The sequence below is a fragment of the Takifugu rubripes genome, chromosome 3, assembly GCF_901000725.2.
Source record: "Takifugu rubripes chromosome 3, fTakRub1.2, whole genome shotgun sequence".
Lineage (NCBI taxonomy): Eukaryota > Metazoa > Chordata > Actinopteri > Tetraodontiformes > Tetraodontidae > Takifugu > Takifugu rubripes.
The window spans coordinates 7,867,330-7,891,689 of NC_042287.1; the positions used below are offsets into that span (position 1 = coordinate 7,867,330).

At 41.3% G+C, this 24,360-nt stretch overlaps 4 protein-coding genes across 9 annotated transcripts in view; 1 reads left to right on the plus strand and 3 right to left on the minus strand.

Moving 5' to 3' along the window:
• Positions 1–5: 5 nt before the first annotated feature.
• Positions 6–13,607, minus strand: sycp2 (synaptonemal complex protein 2). Of its 5 annotated transcripts, none has more exons than XM_029833108.1 (45): positions 13,159–13,607; positions 12,628–12,711; positions 12,377–12,517; positions 12,165–12,293; positions 11,990–12,094; positions 11,882–11,906; positions 11,530–11,615; positions 11,364–11,452; positions 11,250–11,284; positions 11,018–11,160; positions 10,770–10,822; positions 10,561–10,606; positions 10,330–10,434; positions 10,167–10,227; positions 9,937–10,085; positions 9,782–9,856; positions 9,198–9,284; positions 8,907–9,012; positions 8,483–8,616; positions 8,185–8,233; positions 8,064–8,109; positions 7,863–7,942; positions 7,346–7,698; positions 7,158–7,273; positions 6,862–6,898; positions 6,710–6,786; positions 6,570–6,615; positions 6,457–6,500; positions 6,300–6,363; positions 6,002–6,164; positions 5,860–5,924; positions 5,338–5,475; positions 4,951–5,073; positions 4,747–4,866; positions 4,263–4,413; positions 3,627–3,904; positions 2,840–3,115; positions 2,530–2,692; positions 2,082–2,266; positions 1,404–1,498; positions 1,159–1,258; positions 999–1,057; positions 826–904; positions 622–678; positions 6–519 (listed from the first exon to the last, which is right to left on the minus strand). In XM_029833108.1, exons 2-45 carry the CDS (start codon positions 12,649–12,651, stop codon positions 463–465), a joined length of 4,614 nt encoding a protein of 1,537 aa, XP_029688968.1. In that variant the 5' UTR covers positions 12,652–12,711; positions 13,159–13,607; the 3' UTR covers positions 6–462. The 5 variants fall into 5 exon arrangements, with proteins under 5 accessions (XP_029688968.1, XP_029688969.1, XP_029688971.1 ...); XM_029833109.1 differs by having other exon boundaries at positions 13,151–13,607; XM_029833111.1 differs by lacking the exon at positions 13,159–13,607 and having other exon boundaries at positions 6–306; positions 427–519; positions 12,628–13,125.
• A 97-nt stretch (positions 13,608–13,704) lies between these two features.
• On the minus strand, positions 13,705–15,673 carry ppp1r3da (protein phosphatase 1, regulatory subunit 3Da). The gene is made up of 2 exons (XM_003963243.3): positions 15,420–15,673; positions 13,705–15,139 (listed from the first exon to the last, which is right to left on the minus strand). Exon 2 carries the CDS (start codon positions 15,112–15,114, stop codon positions 14,188–14,190), a length of 927 nt encoding a protein of 308 aa, XP_003963292.2. The 5' UTR covers positions 15,115–15,139; positions 15,420–15,673; the 3' UTR covers positions 13,705–14,187.
• A 176-nt stretch (positions 15,674–15,849) lies between these two features.
• fam217ba (family with sequence similarity 217 member Ba) lies at positions 15,850–19,970 on the plus strand. 2 transcript variants are annotated; one of them, XM_011602361.2, is made up of 5 exons: positions 15,850–15,915; positions 16,155–16,345; positions 16,410–16,509; positions 16,632–16,696; positions 16,774–19,970. In XM_011602361.2, exons 1-5 carry the CDS (start codon positions 15,865–15,867, stop codon positions 18,224–18,226), a joined length of 1,860 nt encoding a protein of 619 aa, XP_011600663.2. In that variant the 5' UTR covers positions 15,850–15,864; the 3' UTR covers positions 18,227–19,970. The 2 variants fall into 2 exon arrangements, with proteins under 2 accessions (XP_011600663.2, XP_029688978.1); XM_029833118.1 differs by having other exon boundaries at positions 15,883–15,943.
• A 433-nt stretch (positions 19,971–20,403) lies between these two features.
• The window catches only part of ttll9 (tubulin tyrosine ligase-like family, member 9), a 32,621-nt gene continuing 28,664 nt past the window's right edge, over positions 20,404–24,360 (minus strand). Inside the window, exons 5-17 of the mRNA XM_029833122.1 lie at positions 24,265–24,311; positions 23,280–23,372; positions 23,077–23,188; positions 22,806–22,991; positions 22,666–22,734; positions 22,495–22,585; positions 22,364–22,404; positions 22,197–22,284; positions 21,951–22,009; positions 21,671–21,867; positions 21,050–21,163; positions 20,808–20,932; positions 20,404–20,707 (exon numbers count right to left, since the gene is read on the minus strand). Coding sequence (XP_029688982.1) covers positions 20,613–20,707; positions 20,808–20,932; positions 21,050–21,163; positions 21,671–21,867; positions 21,951–22,009; positions 22,197–22,284; positions 22,364–22,404; positions 22,495–22,585; positions 22,666–22,734; positions 22,806–22,991; positions 23,077–23,188; positions 23,280–23,372; positions 24,265–24,311 — 1,317 coding nt within the window. The 3' untranslated portion in view covers positions 20,404–20,612. The remainder of the gene's footprint in view (positions 20,708–20,807; positions 20,933–21,049; positions 21,164–21,670; positions 21,868–21,950; positions 22,010–22,196; positions 22,285–22,363; positions 22,405–22,494; positions 22,586–22,665; positions 22,735–22,805; positions 22,992–23,076; positions 23,189–23,279; positions 23,373–24,264; positions 24,312–24,360) is intronic.

Consider the following 24,360-nt stretch of genomic DNA (forward strand, 5'->3'; position numbering starts at 1 on the left):
ATCAAACTATTTTAATTCAAGGAAGGATCGTACGAGGCGCGCAGAGGATGGAGTTTAAAAACAGTTGGTACATTAAAGCTTTGAACGTTCTGTTCTGAAACACTGAACCCAACTATACAAGAGTTTTCAGATCAAAGAATTTGCAAATTCATCCAAGTAATTGTGAACCCTTCAAACAATTTAGAAACATGTAATCGATGTTAAAAATGAATAAAACATACAATCCACAGATTTCAAGAACAACAGTAACCTTTTCCAGGAAAACAGAAAAAACAAGTTGTCCGAATCACCACAAACTGCACATTCCTGTGGATTAAAAGCAGGACCTGAGAAAGATCAGAACTTCAGGCAAAGATTCTGTATTGAAACCAGCACAGTGAGCATAAATGCAGTGAAAGAAAAACTGCTTGCTTGCACTGTGAGTACCTTTTTTTAATCAGATTCCTGATGAAAACATGTGGCTCAGGGGAAAAAGAGTGCATGCAGACCTCTCTTCACCGTCAGGATCTCACCCTCGTGCTGCAGGAAGGTCAAGCACGGACAGATGGTTTACTCACATTCACAAGAGTAAAATGTGCTTACTCCAAATGCTGAAATGTCAAACTTGTCACGTCCACTCACCATCTGGGTGAGGAGCCTGTCCTGGACTGTCTTCATGTCTTTCCTTATCAGACACATCTGAAAACGACAAACAAAGCAGTGTGGACTTCAGAGAGAAGCTCAAGACGTGTTGACAGATGAGACGGTGAAGGGAGCAGAAATCTAAGGTGCCAGGACGGCTGGACGCATGAAGTATGGAGCAGGTTCAGGTTCGGGAGATCTGACCTGGGACATGAACAGGCTCTCCTCATAGTCCAGGCTGGGACTCACGTTACCCTGCAGGGCTTTCTTCAGGGTCTCATTTCTGGACGACATTCAGAACGTTCCTATTTAGCACTTTTACACACATCAGCCACAGCAGTGCGTGTGACACTTCATTATCACACTAATAGGTTCACCTCTTCTTTTCCTGCTCATGGTAGGAGGAGAACGCCACACTCTGCTTTTTCCAGTAGGTCTGCGAGAGGACAGACCACAAACAATGATCTTAGAAACGTGAGAAAGTTCACAAAATAGAATATGAGAGGGAAAAAGCGTGGATCAGAGACGGTGATATACAGTCAGGTCTTTCTCCATGGTTTTCAGCAGACCCTCATCCTGCTCCAGTTTGTCTATTTCACCTAAGAGGACCTCCAAAACCTTCTCAAGCCTGTCTGTCCTGCACAGATTTCAGGTTATAGCAGTGAAGGAATGAAAAAAACACCAGAGCAGCAAGCACAGAGTGTTAAAGAACATCAAGTCCTTGTGTCTTTATCAGAGTAAAGTAAATATATTTAGGAAGACATAACTAAATATTGACTTACTGGCATTTGTTCAGTTGCATGTTGAGGGAGGTGAGATGTTGCTGGACGGCTGTCAGGGACTGCTTGTTATGGACCTCCATCATCGTGTGACGGTTCTATTACAAACACATTTCACATATAGGGCCAGACCAGAAAAGTGAAGGAGAAATCAGAATTATGACAGGACACAACTAAGCAAAACAGTCAAACAGGCCAACTGCTGGGGACAGGATCAAGGATGGTTTTAGCATGATCCAGAGGAGCTTTGACCACTTCCAGCAGCACTTCCTGTAACTACAGAGGCCTGACGCCAAATATAGGCTACGCCTACAATTTATGGTCGTCTCTTCCTGTAGATTTACTGTGGTTTACTACATTCAGTCATCCTTATCTTCTACGTGTTCACCTATTTTGGTAATCCACTTGATTCTGAGAGAACGCAGAGAAAGAGATTCTAATCTGCAAATGAATGCTATCACTACTCACTCTGCGGTGGCAAATCTCTGGTGTTGCATAACAGACAAAGGAGTTTTATGATAAACAACATTCATTTAGGATGAACAAGGTGTCTCTAAGTGTTGAAAACATCAATGTGTTGCTAAGCAGGGAAGCTGGCTGAGCAATCATGACTCGTTCATAATTCCGTGGAGACCGAGGAAATAAATGTCAGTATTTTCAGATTTCCTGTGTGTTTCTAACCTCAAATTTGTTCCTAAACTCAGAGGACAATTTCTGACAGATGTCGCTTGGGTTCACAACAGTTCTTGGCAACTCCAGTTCTTCCTCCATGTCCATGTCTCCTTCGTCAGGGTCCCAGTTAGTGCAGCTGACACCAGTGGAAGACGCTGCGTGGCTCACTGGGCTCTGAGCAGGCGCTGTAGTGACTGAGGTTACAAGGAAATCTACATTTTAAAGAACTGCAAAGACAAACTTCTTGGACATGATCAGGTTATCTTCCTGATAACTTAATCGTTTCAATTAAAAACTATTTTGAGGACAAAAATGACGTCGCGTAATTATTTCAAATTCCCGATGATGATTGGATCAGTGCTGTGTAATCCATTTATGGGATCCCCCTGCTAACAGAAACATCTGAGAACATGTTTCATCATTTACTTGGTGACTTATTAAAAGTGACAATTCTTACATGATGTAAACAACTTTCTTGGTTTCATCTGAAAAGAACTCTGCTCTCTTATCCTGCTTTTCTTCTTCTCTTCGTTCTCCTCAAAATGACTGCGGCGCTTCAGGCTTGGTCCTGACATGAAATGCTGTGCCGACATTACATCTTTCTTCTGAGGTGGTGAGCTCTAGCAGAGTGGAGAGTAAATGATGGGCACACGTCTTTGTAAATCACCATCGCACACCAACTCTGGGACTTCACTGCTTCAGTGTTGTACAGATATTTATCAATTCAACTGAGTCTGTGTTAAAACCATAGGACGATAAATCTGTACCTCCTTCTTGTGAGCCCAGCCAGCAGAGGAGGAGCTCTTAACTGTGCTTCCGGTGAGCTCTGGTTCTGACTGAATGAATGATGTGGACAGTGAGCCCGAAGATACCAACGATGCCTCACTAAAAACATAATGGCTGCTGTCACTGGCGGGTCCTGGGGTGGGTGACTGAGGAGGCATGGGCACGGATGGATTTTGCATCTCCTTGAGTGTGGATGTCAACAAGGGCTCAGAGAGAAAAGGGGAGGGAGGTGGTGAATCCTGGTGAATCAGTCGAGCCTAAAACAAAGAAAAAGATTATTGAGACTTGTGTATGAATACTTAAGTAATTAAGTGAATACCTAATGCACTCTCAGAAATGCACAGTTTCCACAAACCTTGCTCATATTTTCTCAGCTAGTCTGGGAATTTCAACCACCAAAGCTCAGGTGACAAACCTGCTTTACTGCATTGTACTGTTGGCTAGTGCTTATGCAGGCCTTCTGTCATTGTATAACCCAGAGAACCTTCATACACGCTACTCTGGCGATTCTCACACGACTGCCAAGACGTCAAAGATCTCAAGGTCGTGTAAAGGAGAGTAAATCACTAGAAGTTGTTAAATCCTACCGGTGGTTCAAGGGGAAATCCCTAGTGGGACAGCTATTAATGTCTTTAAATGATAGTTTGGATACACTCCCCAATTTTATATGCTAAAACAAAAATAATGGGTAAAGACGTTTGAACTGTCTGAAGGAGCCTTTGAGCTAAATCCACAGGTGAGCCCTGCATAAGTGAGGTGATGTTTTACCTCTGCTGTATTAGGCCCAGTGGAGGTCAGTGACAGAGGAGACGAGACATACTGGAGGGACCGAGTCTTGGAAGAGGAATGATTCTTTGCTGTAGAGTAGATGGAGGAGGCCTTGAGTTTTCCTTTACTGCTGACTGCAGAGCAAGGGTCAGGTAACAGCGGGATGGGAGAGGGGGTGTCTTGACGAGGTGGGTTTGGAGAGGCAGAAAGTAGAGATCCCTGCAGTGCGAGGACAGTGGGACAGGGCAAGCCCATGTTTGGAGCTGACCTCTCTACAGCTGTGAGGGTCAAAATAAGCACAGATGTTCAAGCAGCTGGCCTCAGAGTGGACCAAAAGAAGGTCAGTGTAGGCTGTACGTGTTTTTCAACAACTTTCAATAAAGAGACACGTGAAGATAATTCACTTGATATCAAAGCTATTGTACAATTAAAGGTTTACAGCAACAACATTCACTTTGCTCTTTAAAACTACACATAGGTTACTTGCTTTTTACTTTAAGAAACAGGAAGATCTTCTTTCGGTCTTAATAATTAGGTGGAAAAAGGTATATATCATCAGTGCTTCTATGACTATCTAACATTTCAGAGGAACACAAAGATCCAGCTCTGATGTTGGAGTGTGCCTGGGAGCCTTACATCTCATGTTTTCGATGAGAGGAGGGGAGGCACAGGGAGGGTCCTGGCAGGCGGCCCAGGAATCTCTCAGTGCATTCATCTGTTGATCAGCAGGCGACAAATCTTTCCTGTTGAACTTTGAAGATTCTGGCACGGTCTTTACAGGCCGCTTCTGAAGAAGAGATTTGTTTCTGGTATAAATAATCGATTAATACAAAACCAGGTCAGGACTACAGTGCAGACAAGTCCGTCTGGCTTAAATCTAGTGTCCCAACAGTCTGGTTATTTCATCGTTTTGCATGTTACACATTGTCTTTTCTATATTATTAAAAACCATGTACTTAAAATGAATTTTACCAGTACAAGACAGATGCAGCTATTGAGAACATGTTAATAAGCATAATATATAATATTCCAAACGTCAGAATATGCGGTATGATTCTCAGACTGTATGAAGCTGAAGGTTATTGCTGATACTCTCAGCTTTACTGTATTCAGTTCCCACCTTGACATCAGGCTTTTTTAGGCCTGATTGGATGCTGCTGTCCAGTTTACTGCAGATATGTGAGGGCTGCTCGGAGGTCACACTTATTCTCTTCTTTTTCACTTGAAACTCCAGAGACATCTTTTCATTTTTGATTAGATAAAATAAAAGTTAGGTAAGACAAGAAATGCAAGAGATAGAGAGAGACTTTATAGACATGTCTACCTTTGAAGAGGTTGATGGATTTTGTTTTGGCTTGCTGCACTGTGTGATGTGGCTTTTGGTTGGCTGGGGATTGAAGCATGGTTTCTTTATTGCACGATTAACCTCTTGAGTTTTTTCAGCATTCTGCTTAGGGTTAATAGATGCGTGTTAGTGGACAAAGATTAGATTAGCCTACAACTAATGTTAACGGTAGCTTATGTTCGAATGGACTGCATACATTATGCAAAGGGTATTAGTCAGCTGAAAGACAGAAACTTGTGATTTACTGGTTAGTTTTGGAGTGAGGAAATTTGCCAGAACTCCAGAAAAGAAAGTATTTCTTAAGATACAGACAATTCTTCTACTGAAAGGAAAATTGTGCTTTCAAAATGGGAAAAAAGTCTTTGCCTTGGGTGTTAGGATTTCCTCAAATTCTGACTGGCTGTCATCAGTCTCAGGCTCCTTGTAGGTTTTGGTGGAGGTGGCGGCAGCTCTCCGGGGCCTCTTGGTGCGGGCTGCTGCTGGCTTCTCAACCGCCTTCTTTTGCTTAAACAACAATGACACGCAGTGGCTGAAAGGGGAATTTCATTACAGATATAAATGTGCAAATTATTTAATATAATTTTACTTCCTCCAAGAAAGTTATGTGAAAACCTGTGTTTTAAAAAATGTATGAATACTTACATATGAATTTTATGGAAAAATGTTGATAATGGTCAAAGGAAGTGATGACTAAATGTTCTAGACTCCAAGGGACTTTGATTTTTAACCTTCCAAATCCAAGGTGCTCTGATCATAAAGCAACCTGCTATGTTATGTAACCTTGTTTTATTGCTGCCTATATGTGTACTAGATAACGGGTGTAAGTCACAATATGTGGGGAAATGACCTGCTTGGCGGAGGTGTGCGCTCTAGTTAATACTGCTGTACCTTATTGAATTTAACAATGCCATTTGTAGATTTTGGTGAAGATGGGGGTAAATCTGTGGATTCAACTACAAAGAGAGAAATGTTATGTGAATGGGCATAACAAGAAAGACATTTATTAAAATCTGTTAATGTGAAGAGGTACTTGAATGAGATGGCAGAGGCTTAGATTTGACTGCTGCCTGTCTGCTGTATTTTGCAACTTTGGGTTTATTTTTCCTGCTTGACTCCTTCAGCCAGCTGACCTCTGATGTGACATAATCCGTGTCTGTGTCACTGAACAGATGCTTTTTCACATGTCTCTTGCCCTGCAGAATAAAGAGGAAAAAAAGATTATTGGGGATCTCATTTTGAATGGATGACTGTTATTGCAAATTTAATTATGTGGATGTTTGGGTGCTTTCCATTATTCTAACATGATGACACACCTAAGAACAGCATACCTTTACCACAGGCTGAACTGCCTGTTTTGAGCTGACACTCTGAACTGTGGAGTCATGGATGCCACTATCAAATGACACAATGCAAAGTTAAGCAGGTTTGATTTATCTTTTGGTCCATCTAATATATTATTGTTGTTTTTTAAATCAGGTCAGTAACCTGATGGATGTAGCAGAGATGTTACTGAAGGATTTGCACTTTTCCTTGAAAAAAAAAAGACAGATTTTAGTGTATCAAGGTAATTTATATGATAAAAATTAAGCAAAATTTACCTCACTGCTTAATGATCCACTGGTGTTGAACGTAAAAAAGTCTTTTCTGCACCACAAATGAAGACAATAAATACCAGATGCAAACACAGAACATTATTTACTATATTTTCTTGAATTATCCCAACTAATTCATTCATTACCTCTGCCTGGTATAATTTGCTGCTGTTTTGCTGCGTACATTTGTAAGGATATTACCAGTAGATCCAGAAACTTCTTTCTAAAGCACACACGATCACACTTTTATATAGAGACAGAAAAGACTTTTAATGATGATGACTCTATAATAACTTACCTTTACACTTGAAAACCAGCTCATATTGAAGACTGGCCTGTCAAACAAGACAGAACAGTTATAGTAGCTGCAATGTATGTATATATACAAGACAATACATCAAAACCTCAGCATAACTGCATGTTGTACTTTTGTTAGCAGCATCTATGTTGCAATTACGGCATTATCTGTGTTCAAAGTATATTGAACTTTCAAAACAACTGTCTAATGAACTTAGCTGACTGAACCCCCCCCCCCCCCCCCCCCCCCAAAATTGTTAAGGTCACAACATGTACAGTACATGATTTGTGATATACCTGTTGAGTAAACGATGACTCCCTTTCTGGGGGACATTCTCTTTGGATTCTTTTACTGTGTCCTTGTAATGACTCGAGATGAGCTTCACCATGCTCCCTGCAAGCTCTGCATTTTTCTGAGGAAAGATGTTTAAGATCATGCAGACTATACTTCCTTTGCTGGCAGGCTACAATTGAAGGGTTCGTACCTTCTCTTTGCTTGAGAGGGTCTTGCCATCGTCAGTTTTACCAGTGTATTGAACTCTCTCCTGTGGGCCTTTAGTTGTTGGGGCTGAATGATTGCCTGGTGTTTTCTCCATCTTTGGTGACATTTGTTGCTTTCCTCTGCCTTGGTCATTTCTCTTGACCTGTTGCTCTTTGGAAGCCTGATGTTTTTTCCTTTGACTTTTGGAATCTTCTTTCCTATCAGACGTTTTTACCTGATGTGTGATTGACTCTTGCAGAATGGCATCTTGCCTCTTCTGCAGTGGACCCTGTGTGAGACCAGTATCAGTTTCTTCCAGACAGAAACTGGGCATCTGGGACTGATTAGACCTTGACTCTGATGGAAAAAGCAAATCCATCCATCACCGTCTATTTACCACCATATTTTATAACAGTCAGCAGGTAAGGGGCCAATTTATAGTAAAATGTCATGTTATATTTTATATGCCTGCTTTACTAAGTTAAAAATGATTATGTAGCAATTACATTTTTTTTCCTTACCGGATTTAGGCAAATAATGAATTTTCTGTGTCGGCATAATCAACATTTCAGACACTGACAGTTTAGTCCTTTTAGAAGAGCTGAAATTTAAAAACATCTTTAGATCTCGACAGATAAAATAAAACATAAAATACACAAACATTCTTCTACAGAGGAATGGTGACAAAATCTGAAGACACTGAATTCTCCCACAAAGCTTACATGCTTCCTTCGCTTCGGGGTTGGGTATCAGGCACAAAACCATGTCCTGTAGAAAAATAAGAGGATCCTTAAAGCGAAATAAGAACATCATGTAACACAAAAAAAAAATGTAATGTAATACCCAGAAAATCTTCTCCGCCCAGTGCAGCTGGTTTTGTGTGTTTTATATTCTGCACGAAAGCAGAGACAAAAGACACCACAGAATATGTTGATTAGAATTTTTTTTCTAATAGCACAACATAAAACATATGTAAAACTTTTTATAAAAACAAAATCTAATATACAGTATGTATAGTTTAGTTGAACCTGAAAAGATAAATAAAAATACATATAATAGACCTTTATACGCCTTTGATGCTAAACAATCTAGCAGCATTCCAAAGGTCAGTAAGAATGTAAATGAAGTAAATGTGTCATACCTGCTCTTTTGCTGCTCCATTTGCACCATTTGGTGGTGTAGTTTCACTGCAGGAATTAGCAGTGTTCCGTAGTCGTTCAGAAAATTCCTCATTTGAGCGGACCATTTTCAGAGACGGCTTCCCTTTGATGCTTCCTGGAAATATTAAAAAGGCAGCAAACAACAATAACAAGACTTCCAGACAAGTAGTAATTAATCAGGAATGAATTAATCTTGATTAAATAAAGTTATAAAGAATGTGTTTGTGCATTCTTTATAAATTAATACAGATTCCCGGGCCTTGATATATGCAGTGAACCCATGATAATTAATTACCAAACAATTGTGTCCACAAAAAAATGATTTGTCTCTTGTATTATTGTCAATATTACACTCTTAACATATAGAAGAAATAGACAAAAGACAATGTTTTTGTCTTCACATACTTGTTGGTCTTACAGGAGAAAGGGAACCAACGCGCTCACTTCCAGCCACATTGCATTGTATGAAGAATGAAGATTCTGACTGCTTCCTCTTGTCTGAAGTCACTTCCTACAGTTAAAATTGCAATATTCTCTATGGGGATTTACTATAAAACAGACAACACCACTAACAAACATAGCCTCTGAAATCACAATATTCAGCTTAAATGATTTTTAAATGTTCCAACATTACAACATTCTATTGTATATCACTTCGTATCACAAACATTTTCTGCCGTATATTTGAGATCCAACCTGGGTACGTGCAGATGGGGCAGGCAAAACGGAACAGGTTTTTTCTTTCTCAGTTTGACAGAAGGGAAGCTGACTCTCTGGAACAGCCTGTAGGAAAGTTACAAATACTAAATGTGTTTAACATGCTGTTTTCTCTTTTTTAGTCCTCACTAAATACAACAAAAATACCATTTAAAAAGTGGAGGCACTAATTATAAATAGAAACTTTCTTATGGTGGAATAACTAATTTTAAATGACAGTCACCGTTATCTTGAATTGAAAGAAATATAAACAAATCTGAAGAATTGATTTATAAAATTAATGCCACAGACTCACAAGCAAACCAGACCCAATATCAATTTGTAAACATCAAGGTTAATTAAGATATTTCTAATGATTATATATAGACAAATTCGTTCTTGAACCTCACTGCCTGCAGCAAGAGAAACAAATCATTGATAATTTTGAAATAAGGATATAAAAGACTGATTGACGGAGCTTGTTGGAACAGTGTGATCAGGAAAGTAGTGTGGATTAATTATTCAAATAAACATATGATTTGGTAGTAGGGGAACAAAGACATGGCGTTGACATGGCTGATTACCTGAGAGCTATTGCTTCCCATTAAAACGTTAATTGTAGTTTTCACCACAGATGTGGTTGTTTTTCCAGTAAATGCCTGATGGGAAGAGATGATAGTTAATCTAAATTCAAAACAACAAATATAATGATGAAAACGTGAAAAGAGCATATATTTACTCTGTTTTTGCTGAGGCCAAAGACTTTACTTGCAGCCTGTGGGATGTCCAGAGAGGAACTGAAGTGGATGGTAAGTCTTGATCCTTCCACTGCACCAATGACCACCACTTCTGACAGATTTAACCTCAGGATGCACCTTTTGTTCTCATCTGGATTTTAAAATAAACCCTTTGTTCCCAGCTAAAAGGTATGAGTGAGTAATTACAAAGTAGGCTGTGCTCCTCGCTTACCTGTTACACTGTAGCTTTGGAGTTCATTCACAGTGATACATAATGTTTCCCACTGATCATCCTTCATGAAAGGGAAAAGATATCTCTTACACTCCAATATCCTCTTACTAATCGATATGTAAATATTGCATCGGTTTATTTTGTTTCAGTCGTACTGCACTACCTGCCCTACTGCATCCACCAGAGAGAAGTAAAAAGAGATTCCTTGGCTGCCAGTGTTGAAATCAATCCAAAATTCTTCAAGCTCATCATCAGCAGGCATCAGCAGCTGACAGCATAACCAAAACATCATTAACACTGACCCACTTTGCTGTACAATACGGATACTGACATTTCACCGCTTACAGAAGTAATGTGTTTTTATTATTATTGGTAATTTTTATTACATACTGACCTCATTCTTGTCCAGGTAAACTTCCAGACATGGATAAGAAAACACTCTACAAGAAAGAGTGATGAATAAATGCATCATCAAATATGTGTCCATTGCTTTCACTTTTCATAAAGAACTAAATATTGCATACATTTAGATAACTAGCCAGTGTAAGATGGAGTTCATGGATCTCATGAACCCAGTCTTGAGGATTAGCATTGTTTTCTTACCTTCTTGTGTCACCTTGCATCCCATTCACCAAGTTAAGAAACTTGCGACATTCCTAGACACAGTTAGATTACATTCTGTTTATCTAAGCTTTCACAGAAATAATAATAAGTTTGGTTATTATTTTTGTTTGTTTTTTGGGGTTCAGTGTGTCACATATATTGATTGAACGATTAAAACGCAAAGAAAAGATGATGAAAAGTACAGCGGAAATTCAGCTTGGACTTAATGCAATAGAAAAATTATTTACCGTTTCAAACTCAGAATCACGGAGTTTTACAAAAGCACCGGCCACGTGCTCCATGTGGAACAATCTGTCTGCAACCTCTTTTCTCTGATCAGGAGGCGTTATTCTGCACAGAGCTTCTGTCAACGCTGTCTGAAAGTCATGATCTGTCATAAACACATTCAGGTTCCTGAAGTTTTCTGTCTCTGATGTTGTTCCAAAATGTAGCACTGCTCATAATAAAGTAAGAAATCACCACCACAGTCCAGGATATGAACAGCCAGCTTGACCCTGTGAGAATATGACAATTTAAAAAAAAAAAGATTATGGTAAAATGACAAGGAGTTATCCTTATTTGACTATAACATACATGACATCTAAGGCCTCCATTGACATTTTCATCTTTTTCTTAAGTTCCAACGGAATCTTGTCCAGAATTAGGTTAAACTTCTGAATAGCCTAGAAGTAAGTGGTGACAAATTGGTTGGACAACAGTACATTAAAATCAAACTTTTAACATGATCGTATTTTCAAACCTCTTTTTGAATCAGGATGTATATTTTGGGATGAACTGCCAAAAGACCAATTGGACACAAAAAGGATTCAGCTATATTGTATGTTCCTGGAAAAAAACAATTATTGCAATATTAGAATTGTTTTGAAATAATCATATATAGTCAAGGGCTTTCAACCACTAAGATTTTTTAGCACTAAGTTGTTTGATTATAATAATGACAGTCATTAATACTAGGATATCATAATATTAAACCCAAAAGCAATGGCCTGATTATTTGTAGCATTTATGGGACAAATTCATTCTTTTCTGTTTACCTAAATCAGCTGAAAATCATGGTGATGTAATGTAAATTTACAAATGTAAAAATCTACCTTCCTTGCATGAGTCATGAACCACCTGTAACATAGAAGATGATTTAAATCATGGACCATATAACATAAGAACATTTGGATTTGTAGTAATAAGCTCCTATAACTCACCATCAAGGCATCAAAGAAATCCTCAGAAAGGTTCAGCAGGGCTTCATCCCACTTCGGGCCACCCTGGATCCACAGCTGTCTGCACTCCTCATACCAATGCAACATGTGCATGTTGAACATATGGGTAAATATTTGAAAAGCCAGTTGTGTGTCATTGGATGTAATTTATACTCATCTTTTTGTGCAGGCCTTGAGCTATCATTTCAGGCAAACCTTGACGATCGCAAAGCTTCAGTTTTTCCCCCCACTTATGGAGGACAGTGAGACCCAGCCTGGCTGATTTGTAATCTTTTACATTTAAACCCTACAAAAGTGGTATAAATATGAGTTCACAAAGCCAAGACAACAGATCAGTGTATACGCTTAGCGTGCCAGAAAGCTCTCTACCCTAATTATAAGTTTGTGCAATTTGGTGAGAAACTGTTGGGAACATTTTATGGGGGTGACTTCACTTGGGTCACTTTGCAATAATGAATCCAGGGGGTGGACATCTTGAGTCTTTAAAACCTCATCAATGATACTCTCCAACTGCAAAACAAGAAGCCTTCAAATTTCACCTTTACATGGACAACACACATTACAGTGGCCTTGACTGGCAGAGATTATAATAAAATGTAATCTCTTAGATTTACTCCCACCTGCGGGGATGGAGCTGGTGTCATTCTGCCTCTGGTAGTACAGCTTCAAAACTACTTCTGTTTAACGTCTAAGGACTTAAAAGCCTATAAAGCAAAAAAATATATGGGATAATAAGCGCCATTTGTGACTGAACGTCAATAAAATTTTAAAGTAATGCGTTTATAGTGTTTCATTGAAATCACCTATAAAGCTAACCCAGCGGTAGCAGATCATTTACATGTTTAAAAATTCGGCAATTTTAAGACGTACAGTATGAGATTTAATGTAACCACTGAGTTGAATCTACTTCAATAAACGAATTTACAACGCCTAATTGACATATGTCCTCACTTTAAAATGTCAAACGTTAGGTTAGCTTAGATACAGTGGCTGCTACCTTTAGCTGCCGTATCAGTAAAATATTTATTTTTAGTTAAATAAGAACTGTTAATAAATAGCTCGGTTAGAATGCAACAGGTAATAGGATTATGGCTCACATACGAATTATTATATCGTACACGAAAAATGCAATTTTAAACCTGCATCCTTACGAAATGTTTAAAGCCGATCCAAACGCGGGAAGGCTCGACAGACAATACGCATGCGCAGTGTGGTTTGCGTTTCTATCGCTAATAGCCAACGACAGTAGCAACAACTTAAATCGCAAAGCCCGATTTAAATAAATCTCGTCATTTAAGATGCTCTATAGATGGTGAAAAATAATACCGACAATAATGCGACGTCAGAGGTTGTAACGTTATAAAGTGAAAGTGGTATTGACGTACAAGCTGAATCTATGCTACATTTATCCAAGTGAACCATCAACTTTTATCGTATGAGCCCATTTACGTAATGTATTGACTGACAGTATCACTGAGTGGAAGCTACATATTTATGAAGGTTTTAAACGCATAACAGCTTTTAAATACAGCAATCCAGTATAAACAGTGCAATACTGCGTTCCATTTCTACTCGGAAGTCGGGATTTCCGAATTCCGTGTGTGGGAAGTTTCAACTGTAATTCCCCCGAACTATGATAGTTATTAGTCATGGAAATACATTTATAAAAGAATAATAATAAAAACAAAACTAGGAGAAAACAAAAGCTCATTTTATTGTACTGAAAATAGACATTCATTTTGATTCATGAATTCTTTGAAGTGATCTGTTGTTTGGTCAGAACATTAGGTTGCACAGTGTTTGACACTGTTAGACTCAAAAATAAATTGCTAAGATAGACAAAATTATTTAAAACATTTTCCTGTATCAAATGTCCTAGGGAAAATGCATATCAATTTAATTTATTCTGATATGGTAATATGTTACATGATGGTCACATATTTAAAAATGTGCCAGGAACATTGAACAACAGTGCTTTTTCTCATAAAAGTAATACAAAAGTGGAAAAGTGGCTTTAAAGTTGGCATAAGTTAAAAGTGCATTAGTGTTGTTGCTTTTTCTTAAGTGCAACTTGGCAGAACTAACATGTCTTGAACAAAGAGGTTTCTCATCAGCGCTAATTACAGAAAATTAATCTTTGCTGCTAACACTACGTTTTTGAAAGCCATCGAAAAGTGCTCTTAAATGAAGTGCACCATGCTATCCTCACATTCTTTGGGCACTGACAGCTTGTAGTTATGGCAAACTAACTTGTAATTCTCCCCATTATTGTTGTCCCAGTATTCGGCCCCACACACTTTATACTGGATGGCGAACTCCAACATGGCTCCAGGCTGAATGAACGGAGGCATGGGCAGGTGAAAACGAAATGTGTCACAACTGAGTTGACCCCCACCTTCTTCCCAAGTCTTAGTGATGGTGGACACCCAAGAGGCCTTGGTTTCTGTGCAGCTCTTCCAATCAGTGAATGAATAGCGGGCTGTGACATCTTTCTCAAAGTCTAAGTTGATGACCTGAGTGATCCCAATGACACCCAGCTCCAAACAAACGATTCTCTCTAAACACACTTTCTGCTCATAGAGGCGATGCAGGAAGCCTGGCTGATCACCAGGCTGTTGGGCAAACGCAGGCTTTAGGTATGGTAAGGATATCTCCAGATGCTTTCTGTCTGCCAGCTCCGCACCCATCAACAGCCTGAAGGTGACATGGTGTGGTATACAGGGATCCTCTCCAGATTTAAAAACCTTGATATCTTCCAGATTGACTCCCAAGGAATCAATAAACCGCACACCAACATTCCTGCATTGCTTTTTCCTTTCTCTGTCACATGGTAGAGAGCGAGAACGCTGTCGGATTATGGGTTTGGGGGTGGGTTCGCAGCCGACCCTCTGGTTAGGGGCATGTCGCCCTGGCACAGACGCCCGGGTGGTGCTCGGTGGTCGGATGGAAATTGGCCTTTTTGCGGCACTCTGTTGATCGGCTCGAAGCATTTCAGTCAGGTTGATAGACATGCTCGGCCTCATGGGGCTGCGACAAGGGATACTCATCTGCTCTTTGCATTTTGTTGGAGTTATTCTCTCACGTCCAATAAACCACCCATTATCCATGTTGCGCGTCTCGTGTCGCCCTTACCTGTAAAAAGAAGTTTTATCTATGAGCTGTGACAGGCCTCTCCATATAAAAGCGAATTAATACCAACAAGGCTGCAATGTAAGCTTAAAAGTGCATGGTGCTGCGCTGCAAACTTAAAAATAACTTTGAAAACTGAACGGGATAGCAGCAGACGCAGCAGGAAAATAGTGGGCGTGTGCTTCAGCGCGTACGTGATTAAATGCATCTACCTTGTGTTTGCTCTTTGAGCGACAATAGTCGTAGTCGAACTGTCTTAGAATTAACCTTAACACAAGCTTACCGTGTAATGACGTGCATGTCAAGTTTCATCAAATTCCAGCATGTAGTATGAGCTTGATCCGCCATATAAAGTATTTTACTGTGTCTGCGCGTTTCCGTATACAAACGTTCGGTTGTATAAAAAATAGATCTACATGTGTTATGGATTACTCTGTCCCCTTCGCATACATACATGTCCCTGTTCACCCCGGTCATTAGAGATCTACTAACATTTACGCAGCTAACAGGAAGCGGTAGACGCGCATGAACGTCGCCAATGTTGCATGATGGGAGATGAAGTGTTTTGAAGTTATTGTTTTAATTCGTAACGGTTATTTCATATACATTTGGCAAAGTTTTGCTGATTTGTAGATGTTTTTATAGAAACAATTCAATATATTTAAATTCTGTTTGTGTATGATGAGGGAAAATGACTGATAGATACGACTTGTACTTCCAATCCCACAATGCAACGCGCATGTCCAGGTCGACTCAAGCGGCGAGCCAGTCGGCAGCAGGTAAACAAACCTGACTGGGAAAGACGAGGTGATAAAGCCCGTGTTGCATTTTAATGAGAACAGGCAAATAATAGATGGGTTACCGGTAGCCAAGACTTGGAATTTAATTACTTGAGCATTATTTAATGATAGAAAAGAATCTACGGCAAAGACAGTAAATTAAAACCCAATCGAAAAGGATTGCGCATGATGCGTTGCAGCAATTTTGAGAAAATGCTCGTTTTTTGCTTTATTCTTAGAGTAGAGTATCGGATTCGCGATGTCGGTTGGGTTCTTTAGCTAACGCTGGACTCGAAGCAGCATCCTTTCGGGCGATCTGCAACATGGGACCCATCATGCAGGAGCGCACGGCATCTACGGCACTGAAATGCGTCGTACCAAAAGACAAAATACGCATAAAAGCTTCTGAAATTAATGCATCAGGCAGCAGGTAGGCCTCACATAATATCAAGTTTGTGGTCCCGTACTGACATTGATTAACTATGTTTGCACAGTTCAAAAAAAGGTAGCAAAATGAAGAAAACGGTGGGCCAAATTAAAAATGGGCTGCCAGGAGCAGGTCAAGATAAGGACACAGTGACAGCAGTGCAGAGGGTAGGTATTAAGCATGCAACAAAGTTTCAGCAACAATGACAATCCTTAAGGAAAAATTGTTTTTGAGCATTATATTATACATCGTCTTAAAAAACATGACAGTATTTATGATTGTTTTATAGGGTATGCAGTCAAAAGGTGGTAGGGTCAAATCTGGGACAATACGGAATTCTAATAAACTTACCAGGTACATGTTCAGACACTCTTGAGTTCACTGGTTCAGGAGAAGACAAGATTGTCCTTACACTTGTGTGTATGTTGCAGCCCTGATGAAGAAGGAGATTTGAGACCTCAGCTCCGCAAACACTTATCCGTACACAGGAAAGAGGAGCGATGTGAAAATCAACGCATGTCAAAATCTACCAATGAGCTGCTCCAGCACCGCATAGGAATGGGGAAAAACCGCCGGGATCTTTCTCTCCCTCTTTCCCCAATATCAGGGCTACGGCACATCCCAGGGCACCCTCTCATCCACTCCCCTGCACCCTCGCCAGAGGTTCTACAGCAGCACTTCAACCAGAAGGATGTTGACAGTGACAGTGCCAGTGATCTGTCAGATTCAGAGAGGCTGCCTGTCTTGCCCTCCCCCTGCACCCCTTGTACCCCGCCTCACCTCAACCTCCGGGCTGAGGTCATCACCACTCATGACTTTCCTCCAGATTTCCCTGGACCCTGTGGAGCCGCTGACGATGGTGATGATGGTGACGATGACGAGAGCGGGAAACCTAGCTACACTTACCCGGACTTCCTGCCACCTCCATTTAACAGCTGGAGCCTGAGGCAGCTGGCCCTGTTTCTTCATACTGAAGGCCGAGGTGCCCCCCGACCCAAGCCTGTGGGGCCCTTGGAGAAGTACCTGGAGAGGCTTCTGCAGCTGGAGTGGGTTCAGATCCAAACGGTGCAAGCAGAAAGCACCCGTCAACACGGTACCCGCTCAAGACCGCAGAGCTTACCCTCTGCCCCGGTTTCTCATCCACCCAGGCCACACACAGCTCCATCATCCCGACTCAACTCCCCTAAAGGCCTGAGGCACAGCCAGCGTGGATTCCCGTTCACACCTGTAAATAACCCCCCGTCACCCGCTTCAGTCCAGCAGCAGCAGCAGCAGCAGCAGCACTCTCGCATCCCTGTATGCCCTCACTGTCACATTCGTTATCCGTTGTGCAATGGAAGCTGTTCTGCCTATGCCTACCAGCGCCACTCACGGCTCAGCCCGCTGCTGGAGCGAAGAGCCAGACCCGGTGCTCCGGCAAAGAGGAGCAGCAGCGAGACGCGAATATCCACAGAAGGAAGGAGCCCTGGAGGTCCAGGCAATGGTGGAGGAGCCCAGACCCCAGTGAGCCCCTCGGGTGCAAAAAGCCATCTCAGGCAAATGCACGCAGCCGGAAATGCCCGTAAGCAACCCCAGGATACAGGAAGTAACACCAGGGTTCTGGCGAGGAAAAGCCGTGTCAGAGCTAATTCGGAGACCGACGTTAAAAAGGAGTCTGATTGCAGCAAAGCAGCCACTGTTGAGAAACACCCTTCAGTTGGAAGCAAAAGGGAGCTTCTCTCATCCAAGAAAATGGAGAAGGACTCGCTGAAGACAAAGGCAGGAGCTCAGGCCTCTAAAACAGCCCTCAAAAGAGCTGCTAAAGACCCACAGACTGTCCCTAAAGCCCCACCTATCAATAAGCAGAATAGCAAAACAAAAACTGTGCACTTTGACTCAAAGTAAGCCCTGTACTCCTGCAGCTTCCCTGGTGCCACGGCGATTCCATTAACGCTCGCTTTCTGTGTGATGTAACTCTAAAACGTAACTATTTTGCAGCAGTGGCAGCCGAGGTCAGTCAGTGTATGACCTTTTGAAAGATCCAAACTTATAGTTAAGCAGCTAGAATAGTGATAATACAGCAACGCAATCTAAGAAACTTAATGTACATATTTGTTTACTTTAAAACTCACATCAAATATACACTCATAGTGATGGGTTGCGCGTTACAGAGGGTTTGCTTTGACCCTAAGCCCGGTTTAAACTCAGCTTTTAATGTAAGTGAAACTTTCTTGCACTGCAGTAATCTTTCAGTGTGCTACTAATGTTGAAACTAGCTTCAATCGCAGTATCGGTAGCATCTCTTGCACTGAGCAGCTTCCTGTGTAAGTAACCCCCGGCCAAAATGGACCCAGCTTGATTGCAAAAGCGTTACGTTGCTTTGTGAGTTAAAGCTCCGAGAACACTGATGCATACTTGGTTGGAAACATTTGTCTAAATATTCCATTCGACAGTGCTGACATATCGGCGTGCTGGCTGTGTTTGACCCTAGTGGATGTGTGATGTTGCTGGTTCTTGACAGTAAATGCAGCCCGAGAGTCTTGAGCATTCCAGCCACACATTTGAGCCGGACTGACAAAAGCTGTGACTCCAAAGTCTTGTTATCAGGTCATTTTTTTTGCAGGAACAGTGCAGGGAAGCAGCTGTAGCCCTCTGTTCACATGAGAGCGAGCAAACCCCACAGCTACGCCCAAGACAATGCCGTTAAACTGGGTAAACAGGCTTCCCTCAGCTTTGCAAGGTGATGGATTATGACTATCTGGGGATGGATTTTGGTAACTGGATTATGCTTTCTAGAGGATGTGCGACTTGGCTTATTTAAGACAAGATATCATTGCCACATCAGCTCAGGTACATTTCGTAAATGATTCGACTCTGCTCTTATTCCTGCTTAACAAGCTCAAACTATTTTGGAATCTGGGCTGTACGTTTTATCTGCTGAATGCAACCCTAGCTGTTATAAGTGGAGTGTTCGGAATGTATTTCCTCACTTCTTAGTGTGTATTTGATGATGTGCAGCAGTAATGTTGTTTCCCAGATATTTCTGTGCAGTGATGCTAACGTATTCAGTTACAAGGGCTTCTAATGTGTGAACACAGTGAAATGTAGTCTGCTCAAATTACTGTATTTTGCAAAGAGCTGAGCTGTTTCTGAGGATTAATGTTTGCTATGAATGTAGATGCATATTTTTCCACATTTTCTATACCATAGTAATGTTCATGAAGTGTTGTGATTTTGCTTGTACTTCTCATGTTTACGTCAGTGCGCACACACACACAAAGAATGCTAAATGTGCTGAATGTAAATGGCCTGTATCAATTCTGTCATGCTTTTGTTACATCATCCACTAGAACATATTAGATAGATTCATACTTGAAGTCTTTCTTGCATTGTTTGTATTAAAATGGAAGCACTACATCCATGTATGTATATAATGTGTTGGGTTCAAGTGGGTACTCCTTACATTAAATTCCGCTATTGAAGCCATAGTTAAAGGGCCCAGGAGGGATTACGTGTTACTATAAAGATGTACAGTATATTGTGTTGAATTGCACGCAGAAAAACTGTGGTGTGTATTTTTGGTTAATGCAAGTATTTGTAAGCATTGAAATAAATATTTTACACTGAAGAAACAGTTATAATTTTGTCATTCTGTGGAAGATATTAAGTAGTTACCACAGTATGCAATAAAGTTATGTGTTTTCAGCATTTTTTAACTATCATCAACCTTAATTAATAATAATTAAAGTCCAAATTTTAAACAGACCATGCGGTTAGCTAATGAGCAAATAATGGAGGGACCATTAATGCTTCCTGCCACATTGGCTGCCAGCTGCATTTGTCACAAATCAATAGAGCACTTAATAGAATTCACTATGGCATGAAATATTCTGATATTATAGTGGTCTCATCTCTTGAAAATGCAACCAAGATGTCTTTGCAATAAAGCATTGTAAAGATTGCGTTACCATGGAGATTTACACTGTGCAGTAACACTTTAATCCCGGCCCACATTAGCAGCACATTTGTTTGTTATTTTTGCAATCTTGACCTGCAATAAAACACTCCAGACAGCTGGTCGGGCAGTAGGTTTATTATTAGTAGTATTCTTAACATAATTAATTAGTGGAGCAATCTCTTCTCTTAAATCAGTGTTTGCACAGCCTGTTAAATGGGGGTTATGCAGAACTGTTGAGAAAGGGTTGATGATTTTGCCACGCTGCCTGTGAAGTCAGAAAGCGGGAGACCTCCAAATCTGCTTTCACACCTCGTCCTTTACAAGAAGCTGACATTACTGACGCTTTTCCGGAATGTTCTCACGTCCTCTTTTTACTGCGATTGGTTTGAGAAGGCGACGGAGCTGCTTCTCTCTGTCATTCACACACCCTGCAACAGAGATTATTTGCAGCCCTTAGTGAAAATAGAATATACTCCACGGACGCACCACCCTGGTCTGGAGAATGTTCTAGCGGCGGCGACAGGTTACCTAGGTGAGTGTTGGAAGGGAAAGGGGAGCTGCCGCAAGTTGCCGGTATGACATCATCTCTGTGCACCGGACCGCCGTTCCACATGAGATCAAATCCGCCCACCCTCTTCTCCTTGCCCGTTAGCCTACATGGAAAACAACATTCTGTGCGAGCGTGACGGGAAATAAATGCAAATACAAACTCTAAAGGCCTCAGACAGAATCCTTGTGTTTCAGCTCATAGTGACCTGAAAGCCGTTTACCTCCGCTCCACATCGATGACGTTCAAAGTGTCTTCCAACAGGCGGAACTTCATTTCGTAATCCTCTCGGCTACTGGCCACATAGGATGGAGACGCATTCACCTCAATTAACCATCTGCATGAGAGGGTGATGACACCAGGCTTTCAGGCCTCGAGCAAGTGAACGAAAGGGCGCCTGAACATTTGCAGTTGATGGCGACACTGTCTCCAGTGAGTTATTTACAGCGGGACTACGTCTCGCTTGTCAAGATAACATTAACACTGCTCTCCGTCGAAACATCTATGATGACAAGTTAAATGTGAGATTGCCATTTTCGCTTGTCCGTGCACGTGCGTTTCCCTGTGTGGAGTGAACTAAGTGAATGTTTCCAGGAAAATGAAGATCTGGCTGTGAAGCAATGTTTTTCTATTTTTTAAAAACATTTTTAAACTGCAGCAACACTCATACGAACCTCCCAAACACGCTTAAGGATGCGATCTATATGCCGTCGCCCTTTTCTTCAAACCCCGCACAAGCATTCGCTTGGCATCACGGGTGAGATTTTGTGGGCATAGTTGCCGTGGCAATGTTCCGCCTGGTAAAAATTGAGCCCAGACAAATTAGCGTTAAACATCAACTTACGGTTTGAGGTTCTCATCCAGGAGAATGTCGTATCCGTAGAGCTCAAAGCAGTGTTTGTCATTTATGATGACCTTCTGGACACTTTGGAGGCTGCACACAAAAATATTATCGATGTCTTCAAACAGTGTCCCGACCCTCGCTCTGCCGTGCTTGGCAGTGAGGTATCGTCGGAGATGTTGCACCGTCCACTTGCGTACCTTTGGAGAACAAAGAGGAGACTGGAGAATGGACACGTTTCAGGTGCAATGAAGCAAACCGGTGTGGTTTTTGAGCTACGCACCGATTCCGGGTCATAATCTGGAGCAGTTTTTTGAATAGCAACATTGGTGAGGTGCATGTCTGAGGAGAAGCACTGAGTAGAACTCTGGGTAAATGTGACACAATAAGGGCAGAAAATCAACACTTTCTGGTGGACTTTGGTGTTTCCTCAGCTTCAGATGGCGAGGAAAGGCTTCCACAGGAGGGGCGGCGATGCTGAACTGAGAATCTCTGAGTCAGGTCTAAGCATGTTGATGCAAGAGGATACATTTATCATCGATGGTGCTGAGGGAGTAGCGTGTGTTTGAGAAGCGGGCGAAGCCCTCTCGGTACAGCCAGGCCTTTAGAGGAACAAACTGAAAAGTAAAATGCATGAACACATTTTAGGAAATGTAATAAATAAAAACTGTTTTTGGAAAAGGTTTTAGTACGTACAGATGTGACCAGCACATAAACCCTCAGGTCAAATTTTCTGCCTGTGTGGGGATGAAAAAAAAAGCACAAAAAAAGTCACTGGAATAATTCTGAAACATTCACCAAACTTGCTTTTGTGTTCCGTTCATCACCATTGATCAGGTAGGGGTTTTCTATATAACGCTGAGCAACAAAGTTTTCCACTTGAGATGTGTCTCTCTGTTCATCCGAACGGGTGATGTGCTGTTCAGAGCGTTATTTTAGTAAATAATCTATAAAAATGGACAAAATTTAGATGTTTAGAAATCTGGAAATCTCTTCACCTTCTTGAAATCCATGATCTCCTTCAGTTTCCTGAAGAGGAAAATGCCCTTCCCTTGAGATTTCCCTGCCTAAAATGAGTAAGCCTGTTGAGTATCTGTGGTCTTCAGGTTTAAAATCTGATTTCATTCTTTTATCTGACCGGTTTCATGATCCAAGTGCTGCCGAGGGTTCTCTTAAACTCCTCCAGACAGAGGTGATATTCGTTGGGCAGGACGAAGGTGCGGGGGAAAAAGTCACATTTGGATGCTTCCGTGTGGCCAAAGTCCTTTTCCAGGTTTTTACGATGTCTTTTGAGGTTTTTCACCATGAGGTTTTTGCGGCAAAGCTGAAATATGAATCACAAAGAAAGAAAAAAAGGGGAAACGTTAGCTCAAATAATTACAGTTCCAAATCCCAGCTGAGAGCCTCACCTCAAACTGATTCCGAAAATGATTGATTCTCACATGTTCCTCCATGTACAAGTGATTGGAATTGTCCCTGATCCAGGCCAGATCGCACCAGATGAAGTCCCAGTCCTCATTCCTGGGCGATAGACAGAACAGGCTGCCTTCAAGGCCCAATAACAGCAGAACAATAACAATCACGTGAAGATCAAGAGTTCGGCCCGACTCACTCTTTAGCTTCTACCCAGCCTGGTCTTCGGTACAAGACATCTTGTGCGATGTTGACAGTGTTACATCTGTAGCGCACACTTCTTCTTCCATCCCTGAGGAGACACAGTTTCAGTACGTGTAAATAAACATGCAGAGGATACGCAGCCTGGACAAAAGGGAAACTACCAAACTATCAATTAACTGTAGCAACTCATGAGCTTGCTTTGCTGCCTGATTCTGCACCAAGTCTCCCAGGTGCACAATCTGGTTCGACTCATAGCACAGATGCACTTTTGTATTCAGAACTGGGATCAAAAAGATACACTGGCAGAGCTGATTTGATTTTTTTTTTTAAACGCCTGCATGTTTTGTTTGAAAGTTTCCATCCCTCCACGCTACCTCATAACGCTGGCAAGTGCAGACTTTTCGATGGTTGTCACATGTGCGGCGCAACCTGTGTTTGGCAAAGATGGCTGCCATTCTTCCAGTGTGGCTGGAGGCAGATTGGCAGGTTTCCCCACATCTAACCAGCACTTTTGAAGGAGACATCCTGTCCCCGGGCTTATTTTCCTCCTTATATTCACGATTGTCGTGAGGTTTTGTGTAACACACTCCTTACTGACTTCCCATCATTCAGCAAATGGGCAGTAAGCTCACAGGATGTCAGGAAAGCCCAACGAGAACAGCAACCTTTTATTTGGAATTCCGCGCTTGACTTACTGGATCACATCTATTATTAACTCACATGAGTTTCAATGAAACTGGTTGACTGTGGGGATTTTGTCATATTCTCAGTGATGCATATTTTATTTTTATGCCAACAGCTATTTTTTTATTTTTCCAAGTATATTTCGTCTTTCTTTCAATTTGACAGATTGCAATCCCTCAATAAAATACTGGAAGCTTTGATTTATAATCCTGTTTTCTTCATTTCCTCCCAAAAAACAGCCATTTCAAATCTACTAAATATGTCTCATGAGCAGACTAAAACTTGTAAATACTCACCGGTCCTCCGGTTTTGAACGGTCACATGCACTCCTGTATTCTGGTGTCTGCGAAAACAAAGAAGAGAAAACCGAATTTAGCCTCCGGGGCGCTGGC